The 16900-nt window shown below is 43.4% G+C and overlaps 1 protein-coding gene across 5 annotated transcripts in view; it reads left to right on the top strand.

Annotated features, from left to right (window-relative positions):
• Nucleotides 1-5497: 5497 nt before the first annotated feature.
• CAPSL (calcyphosine like) overlaps nucleotides 5498-16900 on the top strand; it is a 32325-nt gene continuing 20922 nt past the window's right edge. For 2 of the 5 annotated variants that reach the window (XM_037002117.2, XM_073237177.1), the window contains exon 1: nucleotides 9905-10026. In XM_037002117.2, the coding sequence (XP_036858012.1) occupies nucleotides 9975-10026 (52 nt within the window). In that variant the 5' untranslated portion in view covers nucleotides 9905-9974. Of the gene's footprint in view, nucleotides 5582-8449; nucleotides 8645-9904; nucleotides 10027-16900 lie in introns of those variants that run through there. The other 3 variants (XM_073237196.1, XM_073237192.1, XM_073237197.1) reach the window with 3 other exon arrangements.

Raw genomic sequence — 16900 nt, forward strand, 5'->3', positions numbered from 1 at the left:
GAAACCTTTTCCTCTGAGATCAGGAACAAGACAGGGATGCCCAATTTCCCCACTGTTATTCAATGTGCTACTGGAGGTCCTAGCCATGGCAATCAGACAAAACAAAGAAATATGAAGAATTCAGATTGGTAAAGAAGTCAAACTATCACTATTTGCAGATGACATGATATTGTACATAAAAATCTCTAAAGACTCCACTGCAAAATTACTAGAACTAATATCAGAATTCAGCAAATTTGCAGGATACAAAATTAACACACAGAAATCTGTAGCTTTCCTATACACTAACAATGAACTAATAGATAGAGAAATCAGGAAAACAATTCCATTCACAATAGCATCAAAAAGAATAAAATACCTAGGAATAAACCTAACCAAGGCAGTGAAAGACCTATACCCTGAAAACTACAAGACACTCTTAAGAGAAATTAAAGAGGTCACTAACAAATGGAAACTCATCCCATGCTCCTGGCTAGGAAGAATTAATATCGTCAAAATGGCCATCCTGCCCAAAGCAGTATACAGATTCAATGCAATCCCTATCAAATTACCAGCAGCATTCTTCAATGCACTGGAACAAATAGTTCAAAAATTCATATGGAAACACCAAAGACCCCGAATAGCCAATGCAATCCTGAGAAGGAAGAACAAAGTGGGGGTGGGGGGGATCTCACTTCCCAACTTCAAGCTCTACTACAAAGCTACTGTAATCAAGACAATTTGATACTGGCACAAGAACAGAGCCACAGACCAGTGGAACAGAATAGAGACTCCAAACATTAACCCAAACATATGTGGCCAGTTAATATTTGATAAAGGAGCCATGGACATACAATGGGGAAATGACAGTCTCTTCAACAGATGGTGCTGGCAAAACTGGACAGCTACATGTAAGAGAATGAAACTGGATCACTGTCTAACCCCATACACAGAAGTAAACTCAAAATGGATCAAAGACCTGAATGTAAGTCATGAAACCTTAAAACTCTTAGAAAAAAACATAGGCAAAAATCTCATGGACATAAACATGAGTGACTTCTTCATGAACATATCTCCCCGGGCAAGGGAAACAAAGGCAAAAATGAACAAGTGGGACTATATCAAGCTGAAAAAGCTTCTGTACAGCAAAGGACACCATCAATAGAACAAAAAGGTATCCTATAGTAGGAGAGAACGTATTCATAAATGACAGATCCGATAAAGGATTGACATCCAAAATATATAAAGAGCTCACATGCCTCAACAAACAAAAAGCAAATAATCTAATTAAAAAATGGGCAGAGGAGCTGAATAGACAGTTCTCTAAAGAATAAATCCAGATGGCCAATAGGCACATGAAAAGATGCTCCACATTGCTAATCGTCAGAGAAATGCAAATTAAAACTGCAATGAGATATCACCTCACACCAGTAAGGATCGCCATCATTGAAAAGACAGACAACAACAAATGTTGGCAAGGTTGTGGAGAAAGGGGAACCCTCCTACACTGCTGGTGGGAATGTAAATTAGTTCAACCATTGTGGAAAGCAGTATGGAGGTCCCTCAGAATGCTCAAAATAGAAATACCATTTGACCCAGGAATTCCACTTCTAGGAATTTACCTTAAGAATGAAGCACTCCAGTTTGAAAAAGACAGATGCACTCCTATGTTTATTGCTGCACTGTTTACAATAGCCAAGATATGGAAGCAACCTAAATGCCCATCAGTAGATGAATGGATAAAGAAGAGGTGATACATATACACAATGGAATATTACACAGCCATAAGAAAAAAACAGATCCTACCATTCGCAACAACATGGATGGAGCTAGAGGGTATTATGCTCAGTGAAATAAGCCAAGCAGAGAAGGACAAGTACCAAATGATTTCACTCATATGTGGAGTATAAGAACAAAGGAAAACTGAAGAAACAAAACAGCAGCAGAATCACAGAACCCAAGAATGGACTAATAGTTACCAAAGGGAAAGGGACTGGGGACGATGGGTGGGAAGGGAGGGATAAGGGCGGGGAAGAAGAAAGAGGGCATTACGATTAGCACGTATACTGCGTGGGGGGGCACAGGGAGGGCTGTGCAACACAGAGAAGACAAGTAGTGATTTTACAGCCTCTTACTATACAGATGGACAGTGACTGTGAAGGGGTATGTGGGGGGAACTTGGTGAAGGGGGAACCTAGTAAACATAATGTTCTTTCTGTGATTGTAGATTAATGATACCAAAATAGAAAAAATGTGTCTGGGCAAAAAAAACAAAAAAAAAACTAAGAACAACAAATGCTGGCGAGGATGCAGCCAAAGGGTAACCCTCCTACACTGCTGGTGGGAATGTAAAGTAGTTCAACCATTGTGGAAAGCAATATGGAGGTTCCTCAAAAACTAAAAATTGAAATACCGTTTGACCCAGAAGTCCCACTCCTTGGAATTTACCCAAAGAATACAACTTCTCAGATTCAAAAAGACATATGCACCCCTATGTTTATTGCAGCAGTGTTTACAATAGCCAAGGTATGGAAGCAACCTAAGTGTTCATCAGTAGATGAATGGATAAAGAAGATGTGGTACATTTACCCAGTGGAATTCGATTCAGCCATAAGAAAGAAACAAATCCTACCATTTGCAACAACATGGATGGAGCTGGAGGATATTATGCTCACTGAAATAGTATAGCCAGGCAGAGAAAGACAAGTGCAAAATTATTTCCCTCATTTGTGGATTATAACAATGAAGCAAAACTGAAGGAACAAAATAGCAGCAGACTCAGAGACTCCAAGAAGGGACTAGTGGTTACCAAAGGGGAGTGGTGTGGGAGGGTGGATGGGGAGGGAAGGAGAAGGGGATTGAGGGGTATTATGTTTAGTACACTTGGTGTGGGACATCACAGGGAAAACAGTGCAGCACAGAGAAGGCAAATAGTGAACCTGTGGCATCTTACTACACTGATGGACAATGTCTGCACTGGGGTATGGATGGGGACTTGATAATATGGGTAAATGTAGTAACCACATTGTTTTTTCATGTGAAACCTTTATAAGAGTATATATATATCAATAATGCCTTAATAAAAAAATTAAAAAAACAACATATTTTCATCTGAAAAATTGTACACAAATGTTCATAGCAGCTTTATTTATAATAGTCCCAGACTGAGAAAAAACTACAAGCCCATCAATCAGTGAATGGGTAAACAGGTTGTGGGATATCCATAATATGGATGATCTTTATGTATACAAATTATATTTAAAGTTGATTTGAAAACCTCTATGGGTGAAATGTGTTTTTAATCTGTTTGGTTACCTTAAATTTAGTATTCAGAAATTATTGTTGCATCTAAATAAAATTGAAAATATGAATACATTACAATAATTTCCAAAATAAGAAAGAACAGTTTTGAAGAGGGAGAAGACATGTGTGTACAAAAAGTAGAGCCATTTCCTGGAAAATCTGAGTACTCATGGCAAACAGCCTAAGATTAAGCACCAAGTTTATATACTCAGACCTAATCCAAGTTTATTTTGTAAGTGAGAGTGAGGTCTTTCTATAATTTTAACATAGAATTACAAGTTTGAGAAGTTATAACCATGGGCAAAATTTTTAATTTTTTGATCTATAATGGGCATGACATAGGACCTACACTAAGGATTTACATGTAAAATACATATATTTAGAGGTGCATTTTAAGATTCTGTAACGAAGTTCAATATGTGCTTTACACTTCCTTTAATTATGTAGCAATTGTTCTGCTTATCTACTTCTACATTACTACAAACCACAAACACGTATTGATTCTTTGTGTGTCCATCTACACACAAATGTGTAAATGTGATTTTCCCCCATGTCAATCTTCTATTATTTAATTTATCACATCCTACCTGCAGACTTTTGTGAGATGATTAAGGTATTTTTTAAAATGTCAAACAATTATCCATATAAAAGGAAGTACATGGGATACTTTAGGTCTTATACAAACTTCTACTTAGTACAAGGAACTAGCTATTTCTGAAAAGCACATTTCATATTTTAAATATCCTTAATATGAATGCATTTTTCCCAGTTCAACAGTTTGATTCAGCCAACACTACTGAGTTCACACTTGTACAATGCGCCATGCTGGGCACTTTGCAAGATGCACAGATGAACCAAACCCTTTCCGGGTTCTCTCACTTGGTTTCCTACTATCTTGTTGATTAATGAAAAGGCAGGTTTATCTGCTCCTGGTGGTGTGTTTTGTCTACATATATTACATGATGCAGAACAGAAAATAAAGCTCAGGTCTTCATCATTATTGCCCTTGGGTCTTTGTACTATTTCATGATGTTCCTTAATTGCTTATTAGTTTAGCTTAGTAATTTCACTTAGTGGAACTGAAATGATACAGCTTCATACCACGAGGTCAGCTGCAAATAAGGAGGTATTTTTGGAAGAAGTGGTTGATGATGTGAGGAAAAGACAGAACCACCCTGGGGTGGACATGGGCTGCACATTACTCCCTGCCAGTATCAGCACCTTCTCATGGCTTGGTAGGTGTCATGCAGCATAGGCCGGGACCTTCTGGAAACAGCCGTTAACCCCAGAAGAGAGATAAAGGACATATTCTGAGCAAGTGGCCTTTTCTTGCCCCTCAAATCATATCCTACTGGAAAGCCCCTCAAACCTAGACAAGTCTTCATTAAAACCCACAGAGAATATTTTTCCCCCAGGGCAAGTCTGAGAAGTTGGCCAGACAGATATAACGCCCACTGTAGAGACTGTATGAATCAATGACCACCCTTGTCTGAGAATACACGCAATACATGACGCAGAATGGGAAGTAGGACTCAGGTCTTCATAATTATTGCCCTCCGTTCTTTGAAAATGAGGAGGGTAGGGTGGATGTCATTGGAGAAACTGAAAGAGAGCATGAGTTAGGCTTTTTTCCCTAAACGGGACTTCTTATCTGGCAAATTATTGAGAAGAGAAGTGGAAAGAAGAGAAAAGAAGACCCCAGGGATGGAAACAGCAAGTAGTGGTGTTCTGCCAGTGGGCGGGTGTGCAGGAGGGAGGGCTCCCCATCACCTGTGATTACACTTGCATGCTCTCCTTGTATTGTGGCTTTAAGTTTCACCTGATAGTAAGACCCCCTAGCCGTAAGCCATCTGGAGAGACAACAGAAAGGCAGGAAAGGGTTGTTTAAAGAAGTAAGACAATTTGCAGAACATTATCTTATAAAACAATTGAGGCAAGGTTTGAAGGCCTGTGGAAACCAAAGGATTGCCAGCTACTTCCTGCTGGCTCCTCTCCAGGGACAAACTGGGGCTGTCACGCTCGCTGGGTTTACAGTTCCTAGGCAACCGAACTGTAAACTTGAGAAGAGGCAGGGCCAGGATAGCGATTGACAGTGACCTACGCTAATCAGGCTGTGAGTCTGCCCCAGTGATTTCAAGCCATCCAATTGGCACGAAGAGGTTGGGCCAGGAGGGCTGAGGAGGAAAGGTAAGAGGGAGGAGGCAAAGGGGGAAGGGAGGGGGTGGGTCCGCCCAGAGCCGGGAGGAAGCGTCCATAGTTTCAGTTCCAAGCAACTGGTGGCAGCAGGTTAGCGTTTAAGGTAAATCAATTTTTTGTCTATTATGTTGATTTGATCGCTTTCGTTTGGTTTTTGCTAAATAAAAGAAAATACAGAAGATTTTACTTTCTAGAAAGAAAACCTAAAATTTGATGAGAGTTCCAGGCTGTCAGTCGAGGGAGGAAGTTGCTTGGTTCTGGAGAGGCTTCTGTCATCTTTGCAATGAGGTGCTTAGATAAAATGCACAAAAATAAACTTCATTCCAAAAAGGGGACAGAAAGAAACATCACTGAGTAGTCACTATGTACTGGATACAGACGTGTGAAGTGTTTGGGTGAACTGCTGTTAACTCGCCTGTATGATGGTTGATAAAATTGAGCTTCAAGAAGGTTAAATATCTTCAAGTCACAAAGCAATTAAAAGTTTGAGCTTTGATTCAGACCATGGTTTGTCTGACATTCAAAGTTGTGCTATTTCTGCCATACTAGCTGAACTGACCACTTAGAATCAGATAAGAAACAGAATTCTTATTTTGTTTGACTGACACAATTTACTAAACATTATATCAGAGTTGATTTGTTAGATCATGAAGTTGAGAAGAACCTTAGTAAAGGCAATGCCTTTTTTTCAGTTGTCTACCTGCTTTGCCTTCAGCCTGGGATATAGTTAAACTGTACTAAGTAGATGAAATTCTACCTTGTCTTTAGGGCTCTTATTTTTTTCCTCAAAATCTTACAACTATAGACATCTCTTTATTTTGTAATTGTGTATTTTAAATATTGAGATTTTAATTGTGGACATTCACTTGTATTTATATTCAAATAATGATTATCTAGTAACAGTTGCAGTGATCAAGTCCTATAGCCATTTAGCAGCATCATTCTGAGTGCTGATCACATGATGACAGGAGACACAAAGGAGCCAGCCCATGACCTTAGGGACCTTGCAGTCTAGTAGGGCAGGCATTTCTGAAAGCAAAGGTTTAGCGCACAGTTCAGTGTGGACATGATTTGGGCTTTGCACAGATTGGACAAGGGAAGATGCAAGCCGCTCCACTCTGGCGAGAGGGGTTATGTGAGCTGAGGGAGAGTAGGACTTCTCTAGGCCAATTTGTGAGGCCGCGTTCCTGAAAAAGGGACTGCATAGACCAAGGCAAGAGAGATAGAACACTGTGGTGTGGGGGGGGAATGTGAGTGCATGTGGATGCAGGACGGGTTCAAAGGCTAGAGAAGTACTAGAAAGAAGGCAGGAGAGATGGGCCAATGTACACATCAAATGCTAGGATGTTGCTCTTTACCTGCACACAGTAGGGAGATGCCAAAGGGCTTCAGGCTAGAGTGTGAAGTTCAGATTTACAGTTTATAAGGATTGCTCTGACAGACATGTGAAGGTTGATTGGAGGGGGCAGGGCTAGCGGCAGGGAACCAGCTGAGAGGCAACTGCAGTAGTGGACATGGGAGAGGATCTGCCCTGGACTTCACTGGCATCCATGGCAATGGAGGTGAGGGAAGGAACAGAGATGCCAGGGGTGTCAAGATGGTGAAGTTCTACAGGACTGGCTTCTGATCTGATGTAGAAAGTGAGAGGGAGTCTTTGATAAAGTTCACTTAACAACCTAGGAAAATGGTGCCACCATTTCCTAAGGTAAGGAATAGGGAAGAAAAGGTAATGCATTTGGTTCTGAAACATTAAACTTGAAGTGTGTATAAGTCATGGAAGTAAACACATTTTGTGGGAAATTTGAAATTTTACTCTGAGGCTCAGGAGAGTGCTTGGAGTAAGGATTTGGGAACCTTCATTGTGTCAGGGGATTTGGCCAATATGCTATGGGATGGTATGAGTCAGAAGCAGATACATAACTTAAGCGTGGAAAACAGTAGCAGTAACAAAAGCAGGTGGAAGATGAGGAAGAGACAACACAGGTCAGAGGGAGACAGAGAAATTAGATTCCTAGACATTGAGAGATTCCTAGACATTGAGAGAAAAGCGTTTCAGTGAAGTAGAATGATTAATAAAGTCAAGTGCTGGGCAAAGTGAAGTAGGGATTCAGAAGGACTGCTCAAGTCAGCTATCAGGTCCGCAGTGGCTTTGCAAGAGAAGGTTTGCTGGAGTGACCGAGCAGAAACCAGGGGGCAGTGGATGGAAGCATGTGTGGGCCACAAGAAGGTTAGAAGCGAGACTGTCAAGGTGCTGGCTTTGAAGAGTGGTCACTGGAAGGAGTCTAGGATTGAGGGAGCACTGTGGATTCATGAGGGAAGGAAAGGAGCCAGCAGAGCAGAGTGAAAGGGCTTCCCTGGCTTCTGAGGGCCAAAGAGGGCTTGGGCTTTCTGTTGTAGGTGGAGACATCACCCTTAGGTGGGAGGCAATTCAGCACTCCCTCTGGGGAAGGGAGGACAAGGTCAGGATGGTCTCAGAGATAAACACCTTTATAGACTTGGAGGAAGGTGGTATGAGTGAGTTTCTGTCTTGTGGCTCCATGTTTACTGTGATTTTCCCGAAAAGCATGGAAGAGAGTGGTGAAGGTTTGAATTAAGCTTTGAAAGGATTGGAAGGAGAATCTAACCAATGTCATATAAAAGTATAGTTGACCATTTCTGAAGGCCCAGCTGTGGTTAAAGAATAAATGTGCAGTGGCATCTGGCCTGTGGGCTTTGTTCCAGTTGCCTTAAGGAAGGGTACATGGAGAAATCGGGCCAAGTTAAGCATTTGTAAGAGAGGGTCAGGGATTGACAAGTGGGCGTTAACAAAGAAGGTGCTGGTAAGCAGTGGTCAGAAGGAGGTACTGATCTAGAATGGGGTGTCTAGAATGGAAAGGGGAGGAAATGGATCCCCAACGAGAATGAGACAAGTAATGACTGGTGAAAATGCAGGGGCGAGGACTGGTGGTCTCATAAGGTCATAAGCATCTGTGATTGGAATAAAGACACTGGAAGGTAGAGAGAAAGAGAATGTTGAATTGTGAGCTTTCAGAGGAGACAGGCCTGGGCTGGTGACAAAATGTAAGAGTTGGCCTTGGAAAGGGATGCTAGAAGAGTGAGCAGATGAAGCTGGTAGAGACCAAGGAGCTCCAGGAACTCATGGCTGCACATTGGATGGATTGTCTAGGTGAGTTCTGAGGTTGCCCAGGTTGATGGCAGTGCCTGGGATGCAGAGGAGGTCTCTGAGGCAGGACCCAGAGTCTCAGTGACTTAGAAGATGACCAAGCCGGAGAGGGACTTAGCAGGGATATCCCGCAGTGAGTTCCAAAGAAGGATGTGAAAATGGGTCATGATGTGGAAGTGGCTGCATGCATTTCAGAGGCTGCGAGATTCCTCGGCACTTAGAATTAGTGTTAAAAAGTACCTTCATCTGAGAAGGCTGCAGGAGGACACTTTCTTACACAAATGCAGGTACCAGAGAGAATCTTGTACTTGTCAGCATCTTGCCAGAGAATGGATGGCACATGCATAAGTAGCAACAGAGAAAAGTCTAATGAAGAACACTTTGCAAAGCCATGGATAGAACCAAGGGATATAGATACAAGAGGGTGAAACCCCCAGACTGCCTGGCAAGGAAGGGGAATGCACCAGGAAGAGGAACATTATATTGTTAATAAACTTGCCCCCGTTTTTATATATAAATGATTTGTGGTGACCACAGTGGTTTCTTAGTTTTAAAAATGAATGTTTTCTGAAATGTTGTAGGCAATTTACAAAGGACCAGTGGGAAGTGCAGGCACAGAAGACCCTGCTCAGAATCTTGGTTCTGCTACTTAGTTCTGGGACAACCTTTAAATGTCTTTGTAAAATGGGAAAAGTCAGGCTCCTTCTAATGTATATAAAAACACTTTGTAGACTCTAAGAGTTTTTATCAAAACTTAACTTTATACCAGACATATTACTGTTCTAAACAAACTAAATAATTCGCAAAACACAGGCCACCCTTTAGCAGGGAGCCTGACCCAGAATTAAGTGCTCAGTAAATGTTCCTGTTGCTGCTATTATCTTTTGTATGGTCCCAGGGGGCAGCAAACTGCTCTATATAGGATAAGTTAATACATATGTCAGACTTGGTGTGCCAGGAGGCCTCTGTTGCAACTATTCAACTTCGCTGCTGCAGGGTGACAGCAGCCAGAGCACACATACACAAACGTGTGTGGCTGTGTCCAATAAAAACTTATTTCCAAAAGTAGGTGGAGTAGCAAATTTGGCCCATGGGCTGTGGTTTGCTGTCCCAGGTCTAGGTCATTTTAGGTTATGCTTGCCAAAACTCTGGTAAATATGGGCAGCCCGTGGTAACGGCCCATGAAAAGGTGGATTTTATTTGCATTGGAGGAACAGAGACTGAGAACTGAGAAGTCATTGATGTACAACCTTTCGCCTCCAGGACTTTCCCCAGGCTCCGGCAGGGTGATCTGGCCACTCCATGCGTCTCCAAAAGCTGCAGGCTCCAGATAATGCTGTGGAATAAGCTCCTCTGGATGTGCTCGCACTCTTACTCTCTTAAAGGTCTCTATTTCTTCTGCCAACTGTGGCCAAAACTGCCACTTGCCCACTCAGTAGTAATTTCCTCTTCTTTATAAACAACCTGGGGGATGGTAAAGCCCCCCGCCAAAAATTAGGTTTCCCAGCTGTCTTAGTCTGCTCAGGTTGCTATAGCAAAATACCATAGAGTGAGTAGCTTCTAAAGAAGTTAATTTATTCCTCACAATTCCAGAGGCTGGGGAAGTCCAAGACCCAGGCACCAGCATGGTCCAGTGAGAGCCGCCTTCCTGGTGTAGAGGGGGCACCTTCCTGCAATGTCCCCACATGGTGGAAAGGCCAAGGGACCTCTCTGGAACCTCTTTTGTAAGGGCCCAGTCCCACTCGTGAGGGCTCCACCTCCTGATTCAAGCACCTCCCAAGTGCTCCACCTCCTAATGCCATCTTTGGGAGTTAGGATTTCCACTTAGAATCCTGTGAGTACATAACCATTCAGACCAAAGCACTAGCCTCCTTTGCAGGAATGACCAATGAGATTTAAGTGGAAGGAGTTAGGTGGAATCTTCTGGAAACCATTCAAAGTGGATGACTCAGCTGGGAAGTGGATTCTTCTCATCTTTGCTTTTTTCTCTTTTCTGCTGCCTGGAGTGTAGATTTAATGGCTGGAGCTGCTGTGGTTATTTTTTAAGTTTAGACAACTTGGAGGGTTAAGAACTATGGTGAGATAGAAAGGTAATAGTTTCTTGGGACCTTGATGATTACCTGAACTGCCTCCAGACTTCTTTTACATGAGAAGAGATAAACCTCTATCATTTTCAGAGACAATTGCTGGTTGCAGTGATGAGTAGCTGGACACAATTCCTATATGATGCCAGTCTACACCGATGCTGGCACTCTGATGTTGGATTTCTATTCATTAATACTTCTTGGTTTCCTGGAAATATCAGTTAGGAGCACACAGTGCACAAATAATTTGCTAGATTTCCCAGTGCCTATCAAATAAACATTATATAGATGAATGATTTCAAAGGATGCATTTTAAGTGACTAGAAATAATTACTAAGTGCTTTTGGCAGCTAGTGTTGCAAAAGGGCAAATGGTACTCAGAGCTGTGACTTTGTTCCCGTCTAAAGTGGTTGAAGACACACAGCTGGGGGTTTGTCCTCGTAGTAGGTTTGAAATCAGAGGCCACGATTTCTTGGCACCTTAAAAGTGGGATATTTGAAAGTGACCTGGTTGGTCCTAAGAGCATAGTCACTGAAACCAGGGAGTTTGAAACAAGTTTTAATTGTGTGTGTGTGTGTGTGTGTGTGTGGTACACAGACCCAGTCAATTCTTTGCTTGCCCTTGTGTTGTTTAGATCTTTTCTTACTCTACTTTGTTAAGAGCTTTCATCAGGCAGGCTGCCTGACTCAGAATAGATTGCAAGTAATTTCCTGGTAAAAACCCAGGAGACTCAATGCAGAGTAGAGGGGAAGAGTGAAATGGAGAAGGAGACAGCAAGGAGAGTGCAATTAAGGCAGCTCCTGCCTCCAGAGGTTTCCAGAGGATGCTCATTGTGAAAAGGACCCCGTAACCCCAGTGCTCTGTATTTTATTAAATCTGGGCTTGTATCACATTGTATTAAATTACAAGGGTCCTTGAGTATCATGCTAAGCAGTTTTGCTCATTCTCCTTCATAGCCAAAATGATGCAGTTTTGCTCATTACCCTTCATATCCTAAATGGTGACAAAATTCTACTAAGAGGAGGTAATAATAGAGTTACTTTATTTCTCCTCCCAGCTCTCAGGGAGAGCTGAATCTCTTCACACTGGATTACTTGTTACTTAGCCCAGGTAAAGGTCAGTATCTAGGGTCAACCCAAACACTTCAGGGATAAACTTTTGTCAGTTGTATCATTTGGGAATACTTTGGGCTGTAAGTAACAGAGGACTGGACCAACATGGATTAAGTAGATATAGATAGGGGCTTATGTTTCTCACATGACAGGAGGGTGGAGTCAGGCAGTTGCTGACATAGGTTCAGCAGCTCAGCGATACAAGCCTCTAGGTTGGTATATCTGTGATTCCTTTAGCTCTTCCCTCATGATTGCACAAAGGCTGCCATAGCTCAGGATATTGCATTCTTGTTCAAGGCAGGAGGAGGCAAAAGATAGAAGAGCTCTCTCAGAGTCCTCAGCACTTCTAGATGAATTTCTTAGGCCAGAGCTCATTCACATGGCCACCAAACTGAGAGGAATGTACCAGAGAAAGGAGATAAGAATGATCTTTGAGTCAGCCAGTTGGCAGTTTCTGGAAAATGTAATTCAAATTCAGCAAAGTTAAAACCACCCTGAGGAAGGTCATCTCCTGGAAGGGACCTTGACTGTCTCATTCATTACCCTTGTGTGACCCATAATAGGTGTTAAGTAACATATGTTGAATTCAGGACCTGGACTAGGGTGGGGGTAGGTATATGCCTGGGGTACAATATTTAAGGAGGCACTCACTCTCCAGTTTGGGCAAGTACAGCATCGACATCTGCATAATCCTGAGATTGAAAGCCTCCTTAAACAATGTGCCCTAGGCACCTCCCATACCTGGCCTGAATCCCAGCCCTAGTTGAATGAATGAAATTTAGAGAAGCTGTATGAAGTAAACACTTTATAACAATGATATTTATAAGATGTCACTCTTAAATTGTGCCACATTATAAACATTAAGGTAAGGACTTAATTTACATCCTAAAGATGAGCAGAAAGAATAAAAGACTGATTTAGCAGAGATGGACTCTAGAGAAAACTGCCTATCGACAAAACAGCTGAAACATGAATTTTAAACATCTTCGAGAAAATGTATTTCAGTGCAGAGAAAACTTGGTAAGATGTCAGACTTCAATCACACTTTGTTTCTACATTATGCTCATCATTTAAGTGTAGGTTAAATACCGTCAACTTCAAATCATATGTGGAAGTTAGCACTCCCAACAAAAACCACATTTTATATATTCATACACTGCAGAAATAGTTTTTAAGATAGTTTGTGGGAAAAGAGTAAATGTTTTGGAAGGTAATCAACACAGTCATTTTGAGTTTGGGTTTCCAAAATACAAACAAAAACCACCTTGTGTGTCCCTTAATTGAAACAAACAAAACACGTGAGGAAGGTAACTAAGTGAAATGGTTCAGCTCAGCCAGAAGGAGCTTACACTGAGTGAGCCTCAGTGTTTGCGAGCTTGAGCAAGGACCTCGAAGTGAGAGAGGGGTGGCATTTAGGACCCTGAGCGGCCTGGCTTAGCTCTGCACAACTTTTTTCTTCTCATCTCACGGGCCTCCTCTGAATTCCCAAAGCAGTTTTCAGAAGCGTGGAGTAGCTGCAGAAGGCGGTGACTTCGACAGAACTGGGTGTAGCTCAGCCTCTGCCGCTGCCTCCTGCCATATTCCCAGGGGAGCGACCCAGCTTCTCCGGGTCTATGTTGGCTTCTTGTAATAGGGTGGCCATGCCTGGCAGGAGCCGTCACATGAAGTCATGGGCTCAGCACGTAGAGCATGGAGCCGGGGCGTGGTGTCTGGCAGGTTGCCATCGTTACTGCCGCTCTCCTCCTCGTGGCTGTATCTTAGCCTGTGCTCTGTGAGAGTGTCCCCTAGCCTTTCCCCACGAGGTCTCACTCTTGCTATTAGAGGTGACATTTATCTCTTAGAGCTTAGATTCTCAAACTGAGGTGTGCACTAAAACACCTGGAAACATGGAAATGTGGATCCCCAGCACTCACACCTGGAGATTCTAAGTTACTTGGGTGAAGTGTTGGCATCTTTGCTTTTCCACAGTGGTCTGAGGGGTCTCAGCACCCCTGATAGTCCCAGGGTTTTATAGCAGAGCTTTGCAACCTCAGTACTACTGACACACTGGACCAGAAAATTCTTTGTTGTCAAGGACTTCCCTGTGGGATTTAGCTGCCTCTCTGGCCTCTACTCACTAGAAGCCAGTACAGCCCTTCACCCGATGCTGCCACAACCCCAGTTGTGACAACCGAAAATGTCTACAAACATTGTCAAATGTCCTTCCGAGGGGCAGAGGCCAAAACTGTGCCCATTTGGAAACACAGCTCTGTAATATCACCTGAAAAATCAGCACAGTCCCTTGTACAGCTAGAGGGGCTAAGAGTGTAGGTAGTTGAAGTTGAAGAGCTCAGATGGGTTTCATGAAGGAACTCTCACAATGTCAACAACACTGACACATACCTCTCATTCTGCCTTTTCTGGGGTTTCCCAGAACTCCACTGAGCAAGCCACATCTCTCTTCAGACTCTATAAGAGTCTTTCATTTCACTCTCAGAGGAGGAATATCTTAGACACCTGCTAAGCTTCTCTGAGCCCTGGGATCCGATATTTATTTCAAAGGGGCACTTCTAAAGGGAAACATTTTGAGGAACCAGAGGATTTTTCCATCTACCATGAATACTAGTTCACTGAATGGGCTGGAGTCAATAGAGAGAGATTAATATCCCCCAACTGTTGCTTCTAAGCAAGGTCTATTGCATGTCTCTCCCTGCCCCTGGATGACATTTTAAATATTAAAGAGTCTACTCAGTTTAAATCAAAATTTCAGTTTTATATTCCGTTTCCAAGTAGAGAGAGAAAGAGTAAAACCCACTGCATTTCCTGTGTCCCCACAGGGACTGGTTCCTGTGCTCAGGGTCAAGCCTGAGCTAGCAGAGATGGGAAAAGTTTTGACACGGATGTGAGCTTGAGAGAAGGCAAATATGTTCTGTACCTCCTGGGAAGGAGTTTGAAGCCCTCCAGATTTAATCACTAGCTCCCTGTTCTTTATACTGTCTTACTCTTTTCTTTTCTCTAAATAGTAGAATATTTTAAAATCACCTGGAGCTATTATAGCAACTCCAGGTCTTTTGATATTGAAATGGCTAATGTAATGGCACAGGTATTTAACAATTACAGAAATGCCTAAAAGTGTTCTGAAGGCAAAACTCATTCCCTGGCCTGGCTGTGGGGAAAATGGGCTTGATGGCATCAAGGGGCAGGAGAGGCCTTTGGAAAGATGGGAACACTATGCAGGCAGCTACTCCCACGGAGGACTTATGCGACTTCATCAACAGGACCCTGTCTTCACAGTACATGCTATCCCCCAATCTCAGCACCCCAGGCAGTGGGGTGCAGAGAAGGACTGTCCGGGAAAACCAGGTTCCCCCCCGGTGGTGCACATCCCTGCCCACCAAGTAAAGGAGCTACTCTCCCTGCTCAGCAGGTGGCCCAGCTCCCCGCGGCCTCCTACAAAGTTGGCAGGCCTTCCAGTTTAACTAATTCTGTCCCTCAACCCCCACTCTTTCTCAAGCTAGCTCTCCCTAAAGTTCATCCTAGCTGACAAAACTTGCTCCAGCAACCTGGGCTCCTTCATGAAACCATCTTTTTCCTCAAAGAGGAAAATCAGGAGTGTAGTGTCAGAGAAACCAAAAGCGGTAGAGTTCGTTAGACAGTGAAGTGAGAAATGACCTTAGAATTTTGCATTAAAGAGGATGTGGAAGATTTTAGCACTTTCTTTTTATGGATGTCTGGATAAATGATCCCTGGGGTGACCCCTTTGGCTGTAAGAACCATCTCTGTTGTAGGTGCTGGGTGTAGATTCACTGAAAGACAGTGTAATTCAGTTTTTGACCACTAGAGAGCACCAAAGACAGTCCAATAAAGTGCAGCCTAGATCTGAGCATTTCCCTTTTCTCCAAAGTTCACTTTAAATCTGTCTCTGAAATCTACCAAGAGGACTCCTGTGAACCCCGCTGAGAATTATGAACAGACCTCGATGCCTTTACAGCTTTCCATACCTTGTTCCCTATTGATTTTCAAAATCCAGGCAAAGAGCTTTGGCAGGGGCAGACAGCTGTGCACTGGGACAGCGTTCGTGTAAGGAACTGTGGCGACCACGGCTGCCAAGTCTCTTGGCTGCGCTGCTGGTGGCACCACCCAGCCTCTGCCCCAGGTCTCCCTCCCGGTCTCTGCATGTGGTTGCTCAGTGAAATGTCTTCCCACCGCCACTAGGGGCAGGAGCGGGGAGCTGCAAGCAAGAGGTCTGGATGCCACCCAGTCCAGTCTTGCCCTCTGCTGGCACATTCAGTTACCTCCATCTCTATCTCATATCTCTCTGTCTTCTGCTGCCCCTGCTACCAAAACCTCCATCCTGTCAGCATGACCTCTCACTGGGCAGTCACCAGCCCATCCCACCTTCTATCCGTTCTCCACAATGCAAACAGTCACTCGCTCATGTGAAACGCTTTGGGGTCTCTTGCTCTCAGTACAGAATCCAAACTCTTCACTGTGGTGTTCCAGGCCCTTTGTGATCTGGTGCCTGCTTACCTGCCCAGTTTCATCTTTCTCCCAATTTCTTCTTGCCATATTCCCACCCAATCTCTCCAACTCTTCATCTCTATCCCCCTGCTCCCACCCCTATTCTTCAATCATGGTAAAATAATTGCATTTCTCTAATTGCACTATTTTCTCTTTCACTGTGGCCTTCGCACTTGGGAAATATACAGTGCCCTTTCCTTCCTCCAGCCCACTACTGTGGCATGGGTAACTCCCACTTTCCTTTAGAATTAATTTAGACAACCACCTCTTCTGAGAAGTCTTCAGAAAGTCCCACTGCAAGGCTGGGTTAGCTGCACTCCTCTGATTTTTTTTAGACACAGGAGTGGATTGTTTTCCTCTTCCCCACACAGGCTGTAAGCTTTTTCCTCCACTCCTAGCACAGTGCCCTGCACTCTCCAAGCTCATCATAGACATTTGTTGGAGTGGATGGTGTGCACCTTGCCTGGGAAATGAGTAGATTCAGTGACAACACAAGGTGGTGCTGTGGCCACATGCACTGGGAGCACAGCCTCTTCCTGGCACAGCTGGGCTGGTTCTGGTGC

This window comes from Manis javanica, chromosome 1, assembly GCF_040802235.1.
Source record: "Manis javanica isolate MJ-LG chromosome 1, MJ_LKY, whole genome shotgun sequence".
NCBI lineage: Eukaryota > Metazoa > Chordata > Mammalia > Pholidota > Manidae > Manis > Manis javanica.